The sequence below is a fragment of the Sturnus vulgaris genome, chromosome 7, assembly GCF_052056855.1.
Source record: "Sturnus vulgaris isolate bStuVul1 chromosome 7, bStuVul1.hap1, whole genome shotgun sequence".
NCBI classification, from domain to species: Eukaryota; Metazoa; Chordata; class Aves; order Passeriformes; family Sturnidae; genus Sturnus; species Sturnus vulgaris.
Window position 1 is genome coordinate 9,161,165 of NC_142249.1, and position 21,791 is coordinate 9,182,955.

At 40.2% G+C, this 21,791-nt stretch overlaps 1 protein-coding gene across 3 annotated transcripts in view; it reads left to right on the plus strand.

Moving 5' to 3' along the window:
* Nucleotides 1–21,791, plus strand: part of ZNF804A (zinc finger protein 804A) — a 147,201-nt gene that overhangs the window by 29,370 nt on the left and 96,040 nt on the right. Inside the window, exons 2-3 of one of the 3 annotated variants that reach the window (XM_088167745.1) lie at nucleotides 4,635–4,686; nucleotides 5,597–5,720. The exons of the other annotated variants lie outside the window; for them this stretch is intronic. Of the exons in view, the coding sequence (XP_088023871.1) occupies nucleotides 5,712–5,720 (9 nt within the window). The 5' untranslated portion in view covers nucleotides 4,635–4,686; nucleotides 5,597–5,711. The remainder of the gene's footprint in view (nucleotides 1–4,634; nucleotides 4,687–5,596; nucleotides 5,721–21,791) is intronic. 3 annotated transcript variants of the gene reach the window in all.

Here is a 21,791-nt window from a genome sequence, read left to right on the forward strand (position 1 = left end):
TGAGGGGTTAATGTGTATTTTCTAGGATGGCAGTGGGTTTAAAGGAGAGAGTGGGAGAAAAGAGTGAGGAAAGGCTGAAGAGGTGCATGGAAAGTTTAATGTTATTTTTAAGGCTGACTTGTGAAAGGAAAGTCTGTTCTCATAATCAGCCAATTAATTGTTTTCATTGTTTGGAGATTTACCGGCAGTAGGTGGGAAATGCCAAATAATGAAAGCATATCCTCTTGAAATAATGTTATTTCTAGCCAAAGCCTCCTACCCAGCTCCTGTTGCACCCCCTCACTGAGTGCTCTGGAACTGAAAATCCTGTAGAAACTTGTGCTGTGTGCTGAAGTGTTCCACAGTCTGGCTGGTTCTAAGGTTGATCAAAGGCTGCTATTTAAACCAGTAACAGAATATTCCTACTGAATGTCCTGCTGTTCGTTGCATGGTTCCAAAGTGTCTTGGAAATAGATTCACAGCTCCAGAAAATTCCTCTGTAAAGTTCCTTTGGGTTTTTTGAGGACTTTGTCAGAAGATCTTTACTGTCTGTTTTTGAAACTTGGTGTCTATTACTACTCATGTTTTTATTTAATTTTATTATTAGGTTTTCCTTTTGACAAGGTAGCAGTTCTGTGCCTGGGGGGCTCTAGGTGTTTTCATAGCTTGCTTTCTCCAGCACAGCTCAGCAGATACCAGCAACTTCTGTTTCAGCTAGTCCTTTTTAAAAAATTATTAGGTTTGTGTGTACTAGATTGTATTTTGCCAAACAAACCCTCCACTGTGCATATGGAAGTGATGCTAACTATTGATGATTTAGGAGGAGCTGTCATTCTCTTGTATTGTTATAGTGCAGTCTCTTAAGGAAAAAAAAATCTTGACTATGTTCAAAATATTTAGTTTTTCCTACTAATTTTAGGAGGCAATATCTTTCATGTACCCTCTCTCAGTCTCTCTCTCAGCTTCTCACTTTCTCTCTCATATAGCATTTAATTTCTATGGCATTCTGTTTGCAATTACTGGGTATCTCCTAGAGAAAGAAATGGCCAAGATTACCAGAGCAGTAGGCAGCACTTTCCTAAGATTATTTATTTTCCCCCAGTTTGCTCTGACAGTTGTTGCAGTTTCTTAAGTCATCTGACCAAAAATGTCCGTGTCCTTTGAGAGGAGGATGCAAGATGCTGGGAGGAAAGCTGATCTGTCCTTGGAGATTCCTGTTTGGAAGCCTTTAAAACACAGAGCTCTACTTTTACTCACCGGGCTTTCAACTTGGGAAAACTTCCAAACTGACCTCTGAGTGTTTCAAAATCAATCTTAAAACACTTACCCAAAATTTCCAAGCATCTTCCAGCCTGCCCCATGAAAGGGCAGGAGTTTCATCACCGTTGCTCTCCAGGAAAAGATTTCTGCTGCTCCATCCTCGTTTGTGTCAGTGCTAATTGCCAGCAGCCACTCAAGGCTGGCTGGTGTGCTGAGGATGCTTCTTACAGCAGTGAGATGATGGGAGCACCTCTTTAATGGGGGGTTATTTCCTTTGCTGCTATTATGTTTCATTAGAAGGCTTCAGATAATCTGAAATGCAGAAATATGGTCCATTAGGTAAGTGGTGAGTTTGTGACCTTTGTGTCACTCTGTTATTTATTCCAGCCACCTTAATAGGTTTGCAGGGCTTTATGCTCTGTATTGCATTTGAAAATTTTCATGCTAATAAATTTGGCTTGCTTGTGAGGACAAACTTTAGGAATTTAGGTGCTTACTTATTTCCGGGTTTAGATGACTGGTGTGACTGTTATGAGTCGTGCTCGTGGCAAAATTATTGTTAATCTTTACGACTTCCAAAATGTTTGGATTCATAAGTGTGAGTTTATAGATTGTCACACAATGTTAGTTTTGGGCAGCTCGAACATGTCCCTGTTTTGAGTTAAATAATAAATGTGGTGGTCTGTTTGCTTGAGGAATTCTGGACTGGTAGCTCAGCAGCAGGGGCACAGATGGCCCTCCAGGGATGTCCTGTGTCCTGTCAGGTTGTCCCCCTCCTGGCTCCTCCTGGGCTCTGGTGCTGGACACCCTGCCTTCTTCTACAAGTCAGGAACTGGGTGGATCTGCTGGATTCTGGATTCCTGGATCTGCTTCAGCTGGCTCAGAACCCCTGGGGAATAAATATTGCTTGGGAGAGCAGGGAGCTCTCAGAGACCTGTGAGATGTGACAGCGTTCTGCTTAGCTGATGAATTGCAGTGTAGCAGGAAGGATGCTACAATGACTATTGATTTCTGTTGTGCATAGAACTCATTTTGCTCCAGCTTGTGAATTGCCTTCATGAGCTGACAATCCATTAAGGATCACTTTGTGTGTCTCTTCCTTCATTATTGCTTCTTTTACTGCTTTCTGCTTTACTGCCTTTAAAATACATTGTCAAGGCAAAAATAAAATAGGTACAGGAGAAACTCTAATAGGAGCAGAGCAATTTGGCTCTTGGTAAATTACTTTATTGCAAAAAATATAGGGGACAATCTACAAAGACAATTTCAAGGAGCTAAACATATTATATTAAAATTATTTTAGAGTAGAGTAACTCACCTAATGATTGTAATTTTGTGTCATGAAATGCACCTTTTATTGTAAGGTTGGCTTTTTTTTCCTTAAGTCTGAAGACCTAAAATACCAGTTTTATGTGGGCATAATTTAGTCTTGTCCATTCTGCATGGCCAGTTGGTGCTTCATATTCTGAATATGTGCCAATGATACCTTCAGAGATGCAATGCTTGATTTTTTTTTAGGGACTGGAGGGTTGTTGCTTTTCATTCAGGATAAACAGGGAAGCAGTATGTTCCTCTACATTAATTTTTTGCTACTTCAAGGAGTAAACAGGGAAGTTGTATGTTCCTCTATATTAACTTTTTGCTATTCCAAGGAAATAGACAAGTTTTGTGACACAAATGCACTAATAGTAAAATCAAATAACTTTTGCTTGAAAATGTGGTATTTTCCTTGGTCATGTAATCACATTGATTAGGTTTTGTCATTATACAAAGGGTTGGAATTCAGAATGTCTAGATAAGGCTGTCAAATGTAGGACTACCAAATTAAGAGGACCAGTGCATTGTGCTCCATTATGAAAGTGTATTATTTTTGTCACCAAGACAATTTTTTAACTGGTAATAACTTCCCATGGGCACTTGTTTCGTTTCCTTTTTGGGCTGTTTTGTTTGGTATTAGGCAAGTCTTTTCCCCCCCTTAGGTTTCCTTCTGTTGCCAGTGTCCCAGTCTCAGGGGTGGATGCTGCCTCTCTGCAGAGTGATTTGTGATCTAGTGGTGGAAAACTCCACTGAGAGGCTGGACTCTGCATTTTTTAGGAAACAGATGTTTCTCCTCAAATCTGCTTTAAAAAAACCAGAACTAACGTGTCCTGTGGCTATTAAAATTTAGTTTAATGTAGTTACAAGAGCAAGATGGCTTTCACATTACAGGATTTTTTTCTGTTTTTCTGGCTTTATCCCCCAGCTTGGACATTTGTGTGAAGGTCTGATTCATCTGCCTCCTGCAGCTTCTGGCAGATCCCGAGTTCTCCTGCCAGGAACCTTGGCCTCAGTTCCTGCCAGGAGTTCTCTGGTGGGCAGTGACCTCATTAATGGCATCTCCTGGCTCTCAGTGCAGTGATTTCTGCCCCAGAGTGGCTCCAAGTACATTAGGCTAAGTTGTTTTATGCAAGTGCTTGGCCAGGCTCTTGGTACTTCTTCTTTTCCTCCCACCTCTTCTTCCTTACACTTAAGATTTTAGCATTAGCTGATCTCTATCTTGAATATATGTATTGATCTGTATCTTCCCATTGCCTCTGGTTGGTGACCTGAGGAGTTATGTTCTAGTCACTATCCATTTTAAAAAATAATAGTAATTGAAGCCAATAAACACCATTTGCAAACTTGACTGTGTCTTGGTTTGCTTGGAAGACCGTGGCAAGGGTACAGAGATAAAATGAATGTTTGCTTTCCTTAAAACACATGGTGGCCTTCAGCCCCGTCTCAGGAGAGGAGAAAGAATGAATTACAGGAGGATTTCCAAGGTGAGATTTTCTGGAATAGACTTAAACCTGCCTTTCCAGTATGTCATACAGAGGAATTTGGGATTATTAATAGACATACAAGGGAACAAAATTGGTAACCCCTCCCCCAGCTGCACGTGCCAAATCAGGAAAGTTTTAGTTTGGTAAATTAGTTACATTGCAAATAATTTTCCACCTTCTTTCCCGAGGCCTTTATTGTAGTAAACCATACTCTCCTGCTGATAGGATTGAACATTCTAACACTGGACTGTGGAAGTGGCTCTAACTATACCTGCATGGATCCTTTGAAAACTATATTTTTTTAATATAAATACGTAGAAGAGGGCTTGGATGCTGTTTATAAACTCAGCAGCATATTTTTTGTTCTATATTTACATTGACCTGACTTTCTTTTCTGGCTTTCAGTTAGTTTTGTTTTTCCTTAATAACAACTTTTTGTTCCCCCTTTTCTTTTCAAATTTTACTAAAGCGGAGAGCTTTTAGTTTTTTGGGATTTTTTTAAATTTTGTTTTTTGGGTTTTTTTGGGGGGGAAGGGGGACTTGACTTTCATTGGTGTGTACTACTACAGCATTCACTTTTTTTTATTTGTTTAGGGTCAAACCCTTGGCCATGTACATGGAGCATCAAGAGACACAGAAATAAGAGGTTTGTGCCATTTCTGCATCCCATTGAGTGTCAGGGGGGCTGGAGGCACCTGCTCCGTGCTCAGGTCCTGTGGTAAACTCAATATATGAGTACAAAAACTCTGCAGTAAGCATAACATCCACCCCCCCCCCCCACCAAAAAAAAAAAAAAAAAAAACAACCAAACAAACAAAAAGTCTCTGGTGTGTGGAATGTATGTTGCAAGATGCTCAGCAGAATGTAGCAGCTTAGTTTTACCAAAGTATTTAGTAATAAGAGAAGCAGTAGTTGTGTGTTGCTTCATGATGAGTAAGAGCTTTCTGAAATAAAACAGGCAAACTGAACCTTGTGAACCTTTCATGGCTCTCACAAGCCATGTCCAGAAATTGATGGAGCAGTGGTGGGCAGAATGGGGGAAAAAAAATAAATTCTTATTTAGATTGAAAAAATTCTTTTATCTTTTGTACTTACCACTTGTCACACAGGCAACCTCCCCATGCCTTTTCCATTTTTACTCATGTGCTGGGTACTAATGTTTCTATTCTTGTTTGTGCAGGAGTAGTTTTAATATTGAAAGCATTAGTATGTTATCAGTTTAGTTCAGCAGTATTGTGGTTTTCTCCTAATGCCACTGCTGGTTGTTAAACCAGTGCCTCAGCCAAAATCAGCATATTTTCATAAAATCTGTTGTAGTTTATGATTTAGAGGGTTGAACCTGGTAACTCTTCAAACACTTAGGTTAGTTCCTCTGCATTCACAGTGCATTAGTGTAATAGTTCCTCTGTCAGATAAATAATGAAAAAACTCTTTAGAAGTATTTTTTCCACATTCATCTCCCAATTTCTGCTGTTGCCAGCTATAAGGTTACAAGGATTATGCAAAGAGAACAAATTACTGATGAAGTATTTGGTGATGTATTTTTTTCCTTTCAGACATTAAACCTCCTGTAAGTTTGGGACTGGCCAATTTTGTTTTTTAATATCCCTTTGCCTAAAGGAAAGTCACTCCTGGAAGATAAAAGAAAAACAGCTTTAGTACCATGCTTGGATGAAGCAGGTCTGCTTTTGATTTATATTTATTGGAAATCTTTCTGGGTGTTACCTTGTCCTTACAGTTCCTAACAGGCTCTTTTTTTAGCTGGGATGGGCTTTGATGGCCGAGTTGGAGATGCAAAGCCACCACGTGTGGTATTTTGTGACACTTGTGAAAAGGTTTAGGAGAAAGATCACCACAGCAGTTTGTTCTGTACAAAACTAAATCCGGCTCAAAGCAGTGACTTTCCCCAGGCTGAGCTTTACACACGCAGCAGGTGAGAAGCAGTGTGGGCTTGAACTCCACAATTCCCACCGCAAAATGAAAGCAGGAGGTCTAAAGGAAGCAGAGAAATAACATAAAATAACATTTCCAGGGGGGAGAAGTGCTAATTTCCCTCTGATTGGAATGAAAAGAACGCTGCAGGTGTTTGGAAGGTGAGGCAGAGGAAGGCAAACACCTGAAGCTGGGTCCAGCCAGGACAATCTCCTTGGTCCCTGTGCCTGGAGGGTGCCCTGTGAGCAGGTGGCTGGCACAGGATGTTCTCTGGCACCATCCAGCTGTGGCCTGACTATTTTAGGGCATATTGACACATTTCAGTAAAATTCCTTTGAATTCCCCTCGGGGAGTTTTGATCTGTTCAATCTGGGTTTGTGAGGTGTGCTGTTTGAGATGCATCTAGCCAGTTTGAATAAATAAAATCATTAGCACGAAATAGAGCCATCAATTCAATTCGAGTTTTATTTAGGTTGCCTTGGATTCAGGTTTCGTTACTAGTAAGCTGATTGCCTTAATTCACTTTTAGACATCAGTAATTTAAAACACTTTGAAGCATAAGTTTCCTTTATAGTCATGATGCTGAGAAGGAATGCAAGAAATGAATAACTAAGAAAAAGTTGAAATAATATGAAAATAATAAAAAGGGCAGAGGAATTTCAGGGAAAAGTTATTATTTAAGTAACTTTCAGTAACACAGGTTTAAAATATTTAACTCTTTGAACTGTGGTGATTTGGACTGATCTGACTATACAGCAGTTAAGTTAATGGAAGTTAATCTTACATTTTTGCAGTATTTATAGTGCAATACTTGCCCTTTGTTCTGAAGTTCTTCTGAATTTTTTAGGGCTACATAGATAATTAAATCCCTTTCACCCATATGTCAATTTGGTCTGTAAGGTGATGATTGAAAGTTTGGGGATTAAGAAAGTATTCAGTATTATTTGTTCATAACTGTGATAGCCTTATCAACAGAAAAAGCACCTGCAATAGTTGTGATGCTGACTCCATGGTAACATGAACTACTGAACTTTTAAGCTTTATTACTTGGTATTTGAATTAAAATGTGTGGTTGGTCATTAAGGCACGTGGTTTATTTATATCAGGTTTTATTCTGACATCCTTGTGACAGCAGTTTTTAAGGTGACAGATCCATGTGGGGACTGTGCTGTGATAGCCCAGAATGAAAGAAAATGCAAATATTTGAGGAGACCCCTGGGGCTTTTGGCCACATGAGGCTGCTTTGTGCTTCAGTGAGGATGTTGGCTTTGATTTCTGAGGCTTAGTGATTTAACCTGGGTGCAGGATATGTGAATGCACCTCATGAATTTATCCTTGACCTTGAACGAGGAATTTAAAAAAAAAAAAATTTAGATGTGAACACAATTAGTAACTATCAAACCCCCTGAGTTACTTGCAGCTTCAGTTATCTGTGGTACAAAAACCAAACAAACAGAAAAAAAACAAAAAAGAGAAACATTTTAAAAAATTATTTTACATATTTTTGTTTTGTTATATACACCCTTGGGCAAGTAAACTGGCTGTGGCACACTGATCAGTGGAGTGGGACCACAATTTTTGTCTCTTAAGGAGCTAGTCCTGCTGAATATACTAAATCCAACAGTGCAGTGATAACATTTGCATAGTTAAGCATATTAAAAAATATTAGATAGACTGTAAAATAGTTTTAAAATAAATTAAAAGTTGTACAGTGACTTTTGGTTGACCAGAAGACAGCTTTAATCTGAAATATGACTTCTGTTAGTTTTCACATTCTGAACATCTATCACAAAAAAAAAATCTGTGTGATTGCACATAAATATATACTGATAAGCATGAAGCATTTTTTTCCCCACTCTAATCATTTTTATTTCAAAGCTTAAAAAAATTATTTACAAATTAAGAATAAATGTGCTAAATTTATCTTAAAAGCAGGACTTGAATCATAAGCATCTGAAAAATGATCTCTTTTGAGTGGAAATGAGCTGTGATATAGACAGCTGTCATTGCTTTTGCTGTATATTTATTTTCCTAGTGTGGCAGTAAATTTACAAAGGAGAATACTGTAAAAAGAGTCAGAACTCCTGGGGATATGGCTCACAAGCCATGGTCAATCTGTTGGGTTTCTGTGAAGTTGTAGAGCTGGTGAAAATTCTTATACCATAGTGGACAACTATACATGTGTCAGTATTGCTTTTTTTGTCATGAACCCTGGTAAAGTTTGAAATGTCACTTATTCACCTTTGCCCAAATGATTTTTTTAAAACACAGCTTTGATGAGCCTGTTGGGGGTAGGAATTATGTATTTTGAGTATTTTGATGTTTTCAAAATATTAATGCTACAATTCTTCTTAGTGAGCTGCTCTTTCTTCCCAAGGTGTGTTTCCCTCTTCAGTACTAGATAACCCATTTCCACTCTGGAAAAACTCGTTTTCCAGTGATATATCCAGACCTGCATCTCCTTTGCACATAATCCATGGCATGTATTTGATGTGTAACTCAGAGAGGTGCAGGAGCTGTCTGATGGCAGCAATGTTTCTCCAGAGACAGCCACTCACAAAGGAGGAGGGCACGGAGACAGGAAGAGGCTTTACCATGTTTTGTCAAATTATTTTTAAAATCAAACGATTTAGTTCTTTTTGTATGCATTTCAGAGCAGCAGAAAGAAGATAAAAAATTTATGGTTTGTATGATCTGATAGATCTTCGAGTGTTCATTTACTATGAGAAGACTTGACTGATTGAGAAGTCATCAACAGCTTTGCTGTACCTCGTAAGGGAGAATCTGGATTTGGATCAATTATCCCATAGGCACATTGATAATTTTAGTTTGTATTTAGCCAGATCTTCTGATCTTTCTTCTCAGGCTGTGACTTTCAGTGAATTGATAGCATTGCTAAAAGAATACAAAATTTTCTTACCACAGGTGTTTGTAGACCCTTGTTCAAGCAGCCCATTTACTGAATTTATGGAAGAACAAAATCCTGGATAGAATATTTTGCAGGATTTACAGCATCCTATCAATAATGAATAGCCTCCTCAACAATTATTTAAGTTCTAATGAAACAACCCAAAAACATTAATTAATAAATTATAGAGCTGTGTTTTCACAGTTTTAATCTGTTTGCCTTTGGTTTTAGATATAGACTCCCTGCTGGTTTGGGGTTGTTTTGTTCTGCTTGAGATAATCATCAAATAATGGCTAATTCAATACAATGATCAATTCAGTTGCAGATTAGTGTAGCATTCAGCAGTAAAAATAAATACCCCAAAACTGTGCATACCCAAAGTAGTGTTTAATTCTAATACAAATTATGCTGGATGTTTTACAAATTTGCATGGCTTGTTTGCAGTCTCGCGGTCAAACCGAGATAATGAGATCTAAGCACCAGGATTTAGGCTCAGGCACAAATAACTCAGTGTCTCTAAAGGCTTTAGGCTGCCTTACTTTAACATATACGGCTCTTAAATTTTGCAACTTCAGTCCCTGATAAAGTGGATTTTTAAAGTATGAGAAGAGCTTATCATGGAAGAAAGAACATTCAGTTTATTGTTCCAGGTAAAGTCTTTTGGAGGTGATTACTCTCACAAAAACATTGTATTCAGTACTCTCGTGGCACAGGCATCTGTCACTCAAACAGATGTCACCCCATAAACCTGAAAATACAACTTTCTTTTTCTATTCTCTGTGGATAAGTGAAGCCTCCAGGTTGAAATACTCAGTGACATTTGTTTAAGTGACAGATGTTCACGTCTAGTGGCCCTCAATGGAGAGGTGACCTTGTTGTCTTAGTGGGAGTTCTGTGTCAAGTACTGTAATTATTTGTATGCAGAGAATATGTGCCTTTATGAAGGCTGAAATTGCTAGGGATCTTTTTACACTCCAGGCTGCTGTGTGTGTAATGGAGAGCCTTGGAATTAGACAGCAAGGTTTCAGTGTTTGCTTCTAACCTGCCCTAAATAGAATAAGATTAACTCAATGAACTCTGTAGATGTAAAAAAACTCACAGAACACCAGAGCTGTAGAGAATGAGTGCTATAAGGGCAGGCCCAAGACTCAATTTTTTGCACTTGTGCTTTTCTCCTGAATGATCTAAATGTTATGATCAGTCCAATGTGAAGGATTCATTTGCTGAGGAATGTCAATAGCTGCATGTCCAGAGCATGCAGGCAGGACTTTGGTCTGAAGAAATGAAATCTCCAAACATTCCTGGTCGGTTTTAACCCCTAGTGCCTGGTGCTGTCCTCGCCATGCAGATGTTTAAGTATTGTTTGCACTGAGCATTGCCTAGGAAAGGTGATGGGAGCTTTTTCAGCACGCTGGATTCTTCCTGAATTAACTTTTGGATGAGTGCATTCATTCAGGGAAAAATAAGAGTTCACATGGTTCTGTCTTCACTGCTATTGTCTTTACTAATCATACCAATTTCTGTGCATACATTCTGAGTTTAATGCTTGTTATTTGTCATTAAGATATGCTGAGTCTCCAAAATTCCATCTTTGGACAAAATTCCATCTTTCAATCTCTACTTAACCCTTCCTCTTGGGGCATGACTCATCTTCATTCAGTTTCCCCAGGTGATTTATTTCTGCCTCCCATCAGCCCCTTTATTTTCGAGTTGCTCTTAAACCTGTACCCAAAAAGTTCTGTGATAAACAGCCCTAGAACATACCTGCCTATGGTCTCAAAACTGCCACCTCAGGCTTCCAACTTGATTTCATGCTTACTGATTTTTTTTCATAGTGGAAGAAACTAAACATTCATTTCCTTTTCACCTTCTCTATGTCATTTCATAATAGGGAAATCCTAAAGAAGACACCCACATATATTTGGGATTACCGAGATGGGTTTTTAATTGAAAATTCAGAGACAGTGCCTTGAACACCTTGATCTTTATATATGAACTTCTTGCAGCTGTTATTCCCAAGTCTCTGTGAAGTAGTACAAAAGTCTAAACCTTCTAGTTTGCGTTTGGCAATGACATTTGCTTTGTTGGTTTTTATTTTAAAAGTGAATTCTTAGTTTCATCTGGAGTTTTGCAGCTGAATTGGAAGTGCATTTCTGGGGTCAATACACCTGTGGCATGTTCCTTGTGTACAGCAAGGATCTTTGGCTCTTCCTTCCAGGGATTACATTGCTTTGGGGAGAATCCTGGGTTTGGTGATAGCCTGGGTGAGTGACTGCAGCAAGAACTCAGTGACTGCGGGATGGGTGCCTAAGCATAAAAGCAAACAGAATTTTTAATTAAAAAAGAAGGTCAACAAACATCTGTGTAGGAATATGCTTGTATTTACTACATGAATATGTACAAAAATGTGGTAGTCATGACTACCATAAGAAGATTACACTTCCAAGAGGTAAAAATTGAAAATCAATGTTTAAGCATCTGTGTCTGGGTCCTCAAATAAGCAGTGGCTTTTTTTGTTCATTTGTTTGGTCGGTGTTTTTCTTATTTATTTGTGGAGCTTTTTTTCCCTCTGTTTTTTCTTTTGTTTTTATGCTGCTGGACTTAATATTTCTGTGCTTCAATTTCTTGTCAGCAAACTGGGATTAACAGAACACCTCTGAGGAATGAAGTGAAGGTTAATGTATTAGCATTAAGCACTATAGAAAAGCTATTGAGAAAATTAATAACTCACTGTCCAGCTCTCAATATGCACTGTGTGCAGTTCCAGATTTGGTTTGCTTCCCTTTTTGCTGCAGCTCACTTGAAGTCTGGGTTACAACTCTCAGGCTATTTGTGCATAAAGATTTTTGCCTGCAAAAAGTTTTGTTGACTTAACAAATCAGTTTTCTTAAGTGAAATTTTAGCCAGTTTTTTTTTTATAAACAGTTCATAGGCCTCAGCATTGTGGTCTTGCACTAATCATGTGGGAATTGACTACAGAGTCCAGTTTAGTTCTTATATATGTATTTTTCATACTGATTCTTCTACTATTTAGCATATAAAAATTAATTTAGTGTATTCAGTTCTCATAATGTCTGTTTTCATTATATTCTTGTTTGTAGATTACACTTGAGGAGCTTCCTAATCAGATAAACAAACCCCCAAGCATCCTTTTTTTGTGTAACAAGACTGTTGTTTCAAAAAAGTTTATTTGCTTGGGGATGCAAAGTTTCTTTTGGCACTCTTGAGGAATTTACCCCATTTCCCAAGGGTAAACCATTAAGAACAATTAAACAAACTAAAAGTAAACCCAAGTTTCTCTATATTTATTAAGAACACTTATGAGGTTTTGCCATATAAAATTCATTACAGTTTTCTAAAATTTAATTGAAAGTGAGTGAATTTTTTATGGCGAGAACCGAAATTATTAAAACTAGTCTGGAAATAGACTGCTGGCACAACAGATTTTGAAGATTTTTGATGGCTCCAGTATTTTCTTAAGGTATGCAATACATGACAAAAAAAAGCAGATGGTGTAAACTCAACAATATTTTAAAAGACTTTTTAGTCCAGACTTATTTTGATGGGTCCTTATCCTTTGAGATAAGAGACTGCATTTGTCAAGCATATCTTAATGAATTTTCTTCACTACAGGAAAAGTATTCAAGTTAGTGATCTGCAAGTTTTTATATTAGCAGGGAAATTGATAATTTCTTTACATTCTTGTGTATTTTAAGTTACTGCAGGGATCTGATGTGTGTGGAAGTCTGTGTATACACTTCAACCCAAAGTACTCTCTCAGGGGAGGATTTTTATCCTTCAGCTGGGTTTAGGGTTTATGCTCATTGCATGAGTCATCAGCGAGGTGCTGAGTTTTTTGATTGTTGTAAATGTATCCTGTTGTTTGATTTTTAGTGAGGGGGGAAAGGCAACCTCCATCCTGTGCAGCTTCACAGAGAAAGAAAACGTAACTGGCAGCTACTGGAAATCTTTGATTTGGTTCTGCTGCTCAAGTTTCTCTGCTTTTCTAGACAACCTGACCTCCTTATTTTCCATCTCTCGCTTCTTTTCCTTCGCAGAAGGACGATATCTGCATTTTCAAAGCATTCTTTACCTTAATTTCCTACCTGTGCATTTACTGTTCCCTGTTTTATTTTGATATAACGCTGCTTCTGACATTGTTATGTTAGAAACATCTCTTTAGTAACTAAGGGAAGATTAACATTACAAGGCATCAGAAAGCCTTCACATAAACAGCCTGTTTGAACTTGGTTGTGTTTCTGCACCTTTTCTGGATTTGACACATTTAAGTACGAGGATCCTTCTTGATACTAATATGCCAGGTATTTGAAAGCTGCTTTTTATGACAGGCAACAGTGCAGAGCCCAAAGAATTTTCAAAGCTTCCGTGGATGTTAACTTTAAAGATGTAAATGCTGATAGGAATGATGGTAAGACAGCTCACAAAAAGAAGACTGTGTGCAGTGTGTTGTCTACAGCTTTGATTCTGCTAGGTTTTTAATGATCTGTGTACCATTGAACATTTGTATATTTTAGTTTTTTGCACTTCACATATGGAATTCTGGTTTAACTATAGGCCTTTTTTATATGTAGGAATGAAAGCAGAAAGCACAGTGTAGATAACCCACCAAAAAGACATGTTTAAGGTGCCCTGAATATCTTTTATCTGTCTGTGACCTGCAAAGGCCAAATCCCTGAGCTGTGTGTGCCAGCCCCTGGCCAGAGCTTTGTGGCCCTGTGGGAAGGGAAAGAATGTTATTGTTGGAATTTAGACCAACAAAACCAAACCCTCAAAATAACCATCAGCAGTGTGAGCAGCAGAACCAGGGCAGTGATTGTCCCCTGGCACTTGGCTCTTCTGAGGCTGCATCCCAAATCCTGTGTTCAGGTCTGGGCTCCCAACTGGAGAAAGATACCAAATTTCTGGGGAGTGTCCAGGGAGGGAATGTGGCTGGGGAAGGCTGTGGAGCACCAGGAGAGGCTGAGGGAGATGGGGAGAGCTTCAGCATGGGGAACAGGAGGCTCTGGGGGGAATTCCTTGCTTTCTGTAACTCCCTGACAGGAGGGTGCAGCCAGGTGGGTGCCAGTCTCTTCTCCCAGGCAAAAAGTGACAGGATGAGAGGAAACCCCTCTGGTTGTGCCTGGAGAGGGTTGGTATTAGGAAAAGCTTCTTCTCCAAAAGGATTGTCAAGCAGTGGAACAGGCTGCCCAGGGAAATGGTGCAGTCACCATCCTTGGAGGGACTTAAAAGATGCAAATCCGTGGCACCTGGGGACATGGGTTAGTGGTGGGCTTGGCAGAGTAGGTTACTCATTGGACTCAATGGTCTTAGAGCTCTTTTCCGACCTAAATAACTCTATGATATAATTTTCTGAAAATGGTTCTCTTTTCCATCAAATATTTGTATTTGGATTATTTTCAAATGGTACTTAAAATCTTTTGGGAAGGTGCCATTTGTTCACTCTTGTAATTTTTAATTTCTTCCCATTTTCTCTTAACTCAGCATGAGTTTTCTAATCTGACTCCCCTCCCCCAGCTATGACCAGCTGTGACAAATTATTTTTCATCAGCCTATGTGGCTTTTGGCAGACCTTTTCTGCAGTCAGTGTATCCGAGGGGATTGCTGCTACATCTGTCATGGGGTTGCACAGCTCATGGCATACACGACTACTTATCTCTCAGGGCATTATTTTTTCCCTTTGAATGCCAATGCAGATCTTTGTGATGATTTTAAGATGTGTTTGAGCCTTTAACAGCATCACAAGCAATGCCAAGGTGACTGTGTTACCACTCACCCTGACAAAACAGACTGCAGACATTTCCCAAGTTACTGCTTCAAGCTGCTGCCAGTGCAGTGTCTTTGGTGGGTGCTGTGCTGCAGCAATGCTGATGCTATGGAATGATTACAAATATGGTAACATAATATGGTAAAAATTGATGTCTGTAATATGGAGATTCAGGGTGCAAAAATGTACCCCTAATATACGGCAACATAAATCAGTGTATAATGTAATATGGAAATTCAGGGTACCAAAATGCACCCCTAGTCCCACTCTGTAGTGTGCTGCCTTCAGGGTGAAGAGTGATATGGGCTCTCAAAAAGGGATACCCACTAAACATCTCATCTTTCCTATATGCATCCTGGCCTTCTGCTCATTGTGCTCAGTCACGAGGGACCAAAAAAGGTCTTGCCTTGTAACTTTTGCTGTGAGAGACTCTCATCCATTTACCTGAAAGCTTTAAGGAGCAGTTCTAGTTTGACAGCCCTTTTGGGGTAACCTACAAGTTGTGTCTAGCAAGTGCTGGGTGTTGTGGATTAGATGAAATATTTACAACCCACCCTGAGTGTTTTGCCAATGCCCAGTGAGGTTCTGGCACACAGATGGGTGCCAGCTCATCTCTTAGGAGGATGATGGACACTGCACGTGGAAAGGGGACACAGAGCTTCAGGGAGACGGCCCTGGGTGAGTGCATGTAGTAAAAACATCTCCACCATCATCCTCTGCACACAGCGCAAATTATCCTGCTTTGCTGCTAAATCCCGTTAGCTTAAAAAACCTCAGTGCAGGAATGGTGAAAGTAGATTAGGATAATTATTAACCATGAGTCCTCTGTCCACCTTGCTTCCTCATCTGGAAGAAATTATCCCCTGCTTAAGTTCAAGTGTGTTAATTGCTCTGCAGCATAACAAGCTCTTAATCTTCACGCTTCTAAAGAAGTGTCCTCTTGTGCCTTCAGATTTCCATCAGCTTTAGGCTCCTTTGTCTGCTTCGCATTGCTTAAAAAAAAAATTAATTTAAACTCTTGCCAATCTATCATAATAAAGCTTCAGAAAAAATTCATTATAGGCTTTTTGTAGGTGACTTGTGAAATAAATATTTACTGAGGGCTGTTCCATTTTAGTACACTGCGGGTGCTGCTTTGAAATTCAGTCTTTGGGTATGGGAATATTGCAGTTCTTTCCAGAGATAACTTTAATGAGATACCAATATTTCCTCCCTAAAATGCTTTTCCTGACCTGTCCAACTCCCATTTGTTTTGCAGCCTCCACAAATATATATTTCTATATTATTTACTATTTATATAGGTAATCTTCTAAAATTCAAGTTATCTTCTGGAGGCTGTCATGCCAGATAGCACTTAGAGTATCAGAAAAAAAATAAATTGTGCTCCAGCAATCACTGGGATGTGTTCTTAATCTTCTAGATCAGGAGAACAGATTGTGACCATTGACTTTATGTAGCCCCCAGGCCCAGCCATCTAACACAGCCAGCATGCCCAGGGGTGGGTCTGGTGTGAAATGCTGGAGTGTAAAAGCTGCTGTTAGAGTCTTCCTCCCAGTGCTGCACTGTGCCTTGGCAGTGTCTTCCTGGGACACCATCAGGAATTCAGCTTGTCCAGTGTGTAAACTTGCATTCGGTGCTGAGGCTGGAATTCAACACCAATTTCGTTTAGCAACATGGCATCAAATTATCTGTCCATTTGCTCCTTGTTTTGTCCAGTGTGTTAGTGTTCTTAAAAAGCAAGTGCCTCATATTTTAATGTGCCTTTTTTCCAGCAGTTAAGTACAGAAATTACATTTAAAGATAGTATTTCTGTAAACTGACATAATTCATGGAACTCACGGTCAATTAAATGTTCCAAGCCTATTGTGTGTGAGACGTTGAGCCAAATTTCTCGCGGTGCTTTGGATTAGAGATGCCCAGCAGTGTTTATGCCTGGGAAGAGCTCAGTCTGCTGGGACATGCTCAGGCAGCCTACAGACGAGTTTTTAGGCAGGGCTGTAAACCCTGCAGGGTGTTTCCCTGCTGCCTGCCAGGCTGGGGGGGACACGCCAGGGCAAGGCAGGCTGCTCGTCTGCATCTCTCACATCCCCGGCTTCGACTCCCTTTTTAACGGCTCAGTAGTTAAATAACAAAATATATCATTTGTGGTGGGGAGGGATTAAAGGAGCTAATGGCTGTGTTTGCTTTCAGAGGCATGTGTGCCTTCCATCAAAATAAATTAGTCTCTCAGGCTTCTGAGGAGAGTATTAGACCTAACATCTTAATATATTCTAAAGCTGTGTGTCTGAGAGAAGTGAATTAAAGGATTTTAAATTTCTAATTACTTGAGATGTAATTAATTTCCTCCTTTTTCTTAAATAAAGTTAGATGAGAAAGTGTGGTTTAAAAAGGCAGAGAGGATGTGAAGAGGAATAACTGTTATCCTGTGAGAACTGTTGCAAAGCACCAAATTAATTTTATTTTGTGCATGACAGATAGTCATAGCAGGACTTTACAGATATCAAGTCAATGCTTCATTTCTGTTTGAGAAACGTTTTTTTTCTTTTTGCTGTAGTGAGAGGTGGAACATCCTGAGGATCAGCACCTCGGCCTTGCACAGGGTACCTGGAAAGTTCTGTCCCAGGTGCAAGCCAGCTGCTACCTGAGCCCCCTGTGCCTGCAGGGAGGTGAAACTGCAGCAGAAATAACTCCTGGCAGTGCAACTCACACCGGGAAGAATTATTCTGAGTTGCCCTCTGTGTAAGGTTATAGCTCATGACATCCAGCTGGGGTTTTGTGGCAGCCCTCAAGATTTATCAGTGCTACCTGATCTCCCCTTTATATCCTGCAGTAAATTTAAGGAATTCACAGCTTCTGACTTCTGTCTGCATTGCTGGCACCAAGTGTCAGTTTTACTGAGTTTCTCAGAGATGTATTAAACTAGGCACACTTTGGTGAGGGATCCACCCAACAATCACCTCTGCCTTGACCAATTAAGAGCACTCTAAAACTAATGAATATAAATTTGTAAGAAGAGATGCTGCATTGCCTTTAGATATCCTGAGAGCACTGTCAGTATTATCTCTGGATTGCAGAGCAGCTCGGTGCTGACTAAGGGCTGGAAACCCTTGGTTGCTGCACTCTGCTGCCGCAGTAGTAATTGAAGATCTGTCTGCTAGGATGTGTCTTCCACATCCCTGTGCTTTGTTTTTGGAAAAAGGAATGTGAATGAGACTTGATTATGGGGACTGGGCAAATTTTACAGCAGTAGCTTGACATAAAAACAAAGCCTTGTCATAAAGTCTTTTACCTTGGAACACTAAAAGAATGTGCTCAAATTAAGGTGAATTTCTGAGTTCCACATTTTTGTGCCAAAAGCATTAACTGTGCTCAGGCACCCAGAAAGTGGAGGTTAGTAGAATCAGATTTGCAGCACAGCCTTTCCTATCATCCAGAAGTACAAAAGCCTCTTTCTTCCCGTGGCTCTGGATGCTCAGGAAAATCCATCCTGATCACAGCTGAGATTCTCTCACAAACCCAGGCTGTTCTCATCAGCATCCTCATACACGGGTAGTCACAGCTGCTAAAACAAATAACCCCTGGCTACTGACAGCACCTTCCAGGCAGTCATCCCTGCAGTGCCCTCAGACCTCTCTGCTGGGCTCAGACTTTCAGTGTGAGTGTTCTGCTGGTTCTGCTCATGCAGAACCACTCCTGCCCAGCCTTTGCTCAGGCACAGCAGGATTGTGTGTGAGCAGGATAGCAATCAGTCATTCTTCAGCAGTATGTTGCTTTATTGGAATGAAGGGCCAAGATACTGACTGAATTCTTCCTTGCCATTTTTGCCTTCTCTTTAGGGTTCTTTTACAAAGAAGAGATTTTCCCCTCCATCTTGTCACCTTTACATATACCCTGTACAAGGCATCTGCAGAGAATTAGCTGCTGATACCAATGAGCATGTGAGAGATGCACATGAAATGTGCTTTTTTGAGTGTCTTTTGGTTTGCTTTTTTCTGTGGCTTTCATTTTTTTTAATCTTTGTGATGGCACAAAGCTCATCTTTACCACCAGGGTAAAGTCCTTGTAAAGGTTCAATTGCCATCCTAAGCTGCAAAATAATTAAAGTTATCCACTGAAAGAAATCTAATACTTTTCTGTTTTGAAGTGGACAAAGTAACTTACTTTCCTTTCACTTTGTTTGCAAAAACAGTTTTACACAGCTCTCAAAACCTTTTCTGCTGTGGCTTTCCATAAGATTTCCTCTGTCCAAAGCATTAGCAGGGAAAAAATGTGTTTGGGGGAAAAAAAATGGAAAGCGTTGGGGAAATTAAATAGTAGCTTACAACAGAAACTAAATAATAGTTTGCAACCACCTTTTATCCTATTAGCTGTTTGTTGGTTTTCAGTTGGCTTACCTGGTATTCAGCTGGATTCACATATACAGACCTACAGATCAGTAATGACAGGATGCTTTTTGCTCCAGACTCATTGTTTGGGAAACAATTTATCCAAAAGAAAGGGTTCTGCTGTATTGAAATGGAGATTTCTAACTGGTACTATAATATTTACTTTCTCCCCAGCGTGTTCAGCTCTTATTTCCTGCTAAAGGCTTTTTTCCTTTCAAAAATCCTTCTTCTTCCTTGTGTTTATGCTGCTGTCCACAGCTACTGTGAAACAAGCCATTTGGAAATCTGCAAGTTGCTGGAATAAAGCAAGGTTAATCTCCAGTGTTTTTCAGTAGTTTAGTATCAGTGACAACTTTTATAACCTGCTCCTGAGAAAAGAGCTAAAGCTTTAAAGAAGTGAGGATGAAAGTGTAACATACCAAACTAATAAATGTTGCATAATGGCGGGGTTTGTTTCCCCCCTCTTGGCAATGCTACATCTGCAGTCTCAGCTCACGCCAGCAAAATGGCAAAAAGGAAAATGTCCATTTAACAACCTTCCTGCCACCACAAATCTGTGTTTGGAAGCGTTTCCTTACACAGTATGAAGTGGTAAAGTAATTGTCAGAGCTGTTTAGGTCAATATGTCCTCTGCTGGGATGAATAATGATTCCTCCTGAGAGGAACTGTGCTGGCAGGCTGAGAACCTAGCCAGAAGATCTTGGTGGCTCTGGTCATAAAAAGTCTTAACTTGTATTTTTGGAATAAGGAGTCATTTTTTCTAAAAGAACTGGAATTGGGTAGGTTTTTGCATAGTCTGGTGCTGCAGTGCTGTGCTGCACAAAGCATCGATTTTCCAGAGTGGCTGGGAGCTGTGGCAGAGGTTTGCCTCCTGCAGAGGAGAGTGGAGGCTGAGATGAAATCCCGGGGTAAAGGCGGTGAGCAGCACCACAGACACTGATTTTTGGGCTGCATTCTCCTCTGTTTGTCTGTCACCTGAGGGGGGAATGACATCCCCAATGTCACAGGCAGGCAGAGTGAGGTTCTCAGAGCAGCATCTCCATGAGCCAGAGGAGTGCCTGACTGATTCCTTATGAAGCACAGACACCTGGAGCTTTAGGGTCAGGTCCCCTCCAGGAGAAAGAGCAGAGATGATCCAAAGGCTCTCACGTCCTGCTGCATCCTGTGAGCAGGGACAGCTGGGGTTTGTGACACCTGAGACGTGACTGTGTACCAAAATGCCTCCTGGCATGAGTCTTCTTGGTGAGAAGGGCAGAGGGGAGTCAAATTTGTTACTTCTTAAATAGCTTTGGGATAATAGAGAAAAGAAGTTGTGCAATGCTAAATAATGGTTGAATAATTGTGAATGGAGAGCAAACCCGAGGCCCCTGGCAGGCATTATTGATGGAAGCTGGGCAGTGGTTTTTAACACTTGCAGGTGGTTGGTCGTGCTCCCCATTTGACCTTGTTCTTTGTGCAGAGTCAGCATTAGTGTCTCAGAACAGCAATAGAAGCTAAAGCTGAATGACACATTGTAGAAAAAAACCAAACCCTAGTGACTGCCAAATAATCAATGTATTTGTAACCTGGGCCACATCAAAAGCCCAGATGTAGGCATTGGTACCTCTCACTATGTGTCTCTGTCATGTTGGCCTTCTATGTAGATAGATGTATTAAATGTCTCACAGCCTGTGTATAGTTTAAGTTAATAAAACTCCCCCTCACTAAACAGTTATTTTATTAAATAGCTGGGCACTTGGTATACGATGGGCTAATTAAGATGAAGAATTAGGAACCTCACTGCTGAGAAACGTAAAATTGCTTTGTCCTTTGTGCTTCAGAAAAAGAAGTGAAATCAGAAAACTCTGGTTCAGGGCTGTCATGTGATTTGCCTGGGTGGAGGTGCAGGAGCAAATGAAATTAAGGAGAGCTGTGTAGCAGGGCTGGAAAGGGGATGTTGCACAGACTGCAGAGCCTACCATGGCAGGAAGCAGCTGAATGCTATGAAGGACTCAAGAAATGTTGGGAAAAACTGCCAGGCAGTGCAGAAATGCTGTAAGCCCTTGAGTCTGTTGTTTCTCAGGGAGCTCTTCCAAGTGATCCGGTGCAGCCAAAGAGAAGCTGCTAACTGTGCACTTGACCTTGCAAACCCGAGAGTGAGCCAATTGCTAAGTGCCTGAAGTCACCAGAAGGGAAGGAGGCTGGATGGAGGGGTGGCTCCTCCAAGAGTCAGTGAACATCACACCCTGCAGTGAATGGAGGTGCTGATGCTGCACTTTGAGGTAACTTCAGCCCACTCAACGCTGAGCTCGTGTGGATGAGGTGTGAGCTAATTTGAGGGGCCACAGAAAAGGGCCATTTAATTTTTATCCTTTAAAAACTGTGCAAATCCTGAATTCCGGTGTGCTTCAAGTAGAGCCTCAAATGTCAGAATCTGCCCTGCAGATTTTGCATAGTCAGACACTCCATAAATTCATTTCCTGGAGGGGGTGTTCACAGTACATTGTAGGAGGAGTTAGAGCTATGCTATAGAGTATATGGTTCCCAATACTCATAGTTCTGGGTATTTTTCATAATATACCCAAAACATAGTTCTGTGTTCTGAATGTTTTTGGTAGTTTTACTTTATTTTGGAAAGACACTGGCTGTGGCTGTATATATAAAATTGCTGAATTGCACTGGCAGTCTTCTGATTAATTGTTAGTGTGAAATGAAACATTTACCAGTGGTACAATGTTGTGTAATATTGTATTTTTATTGGT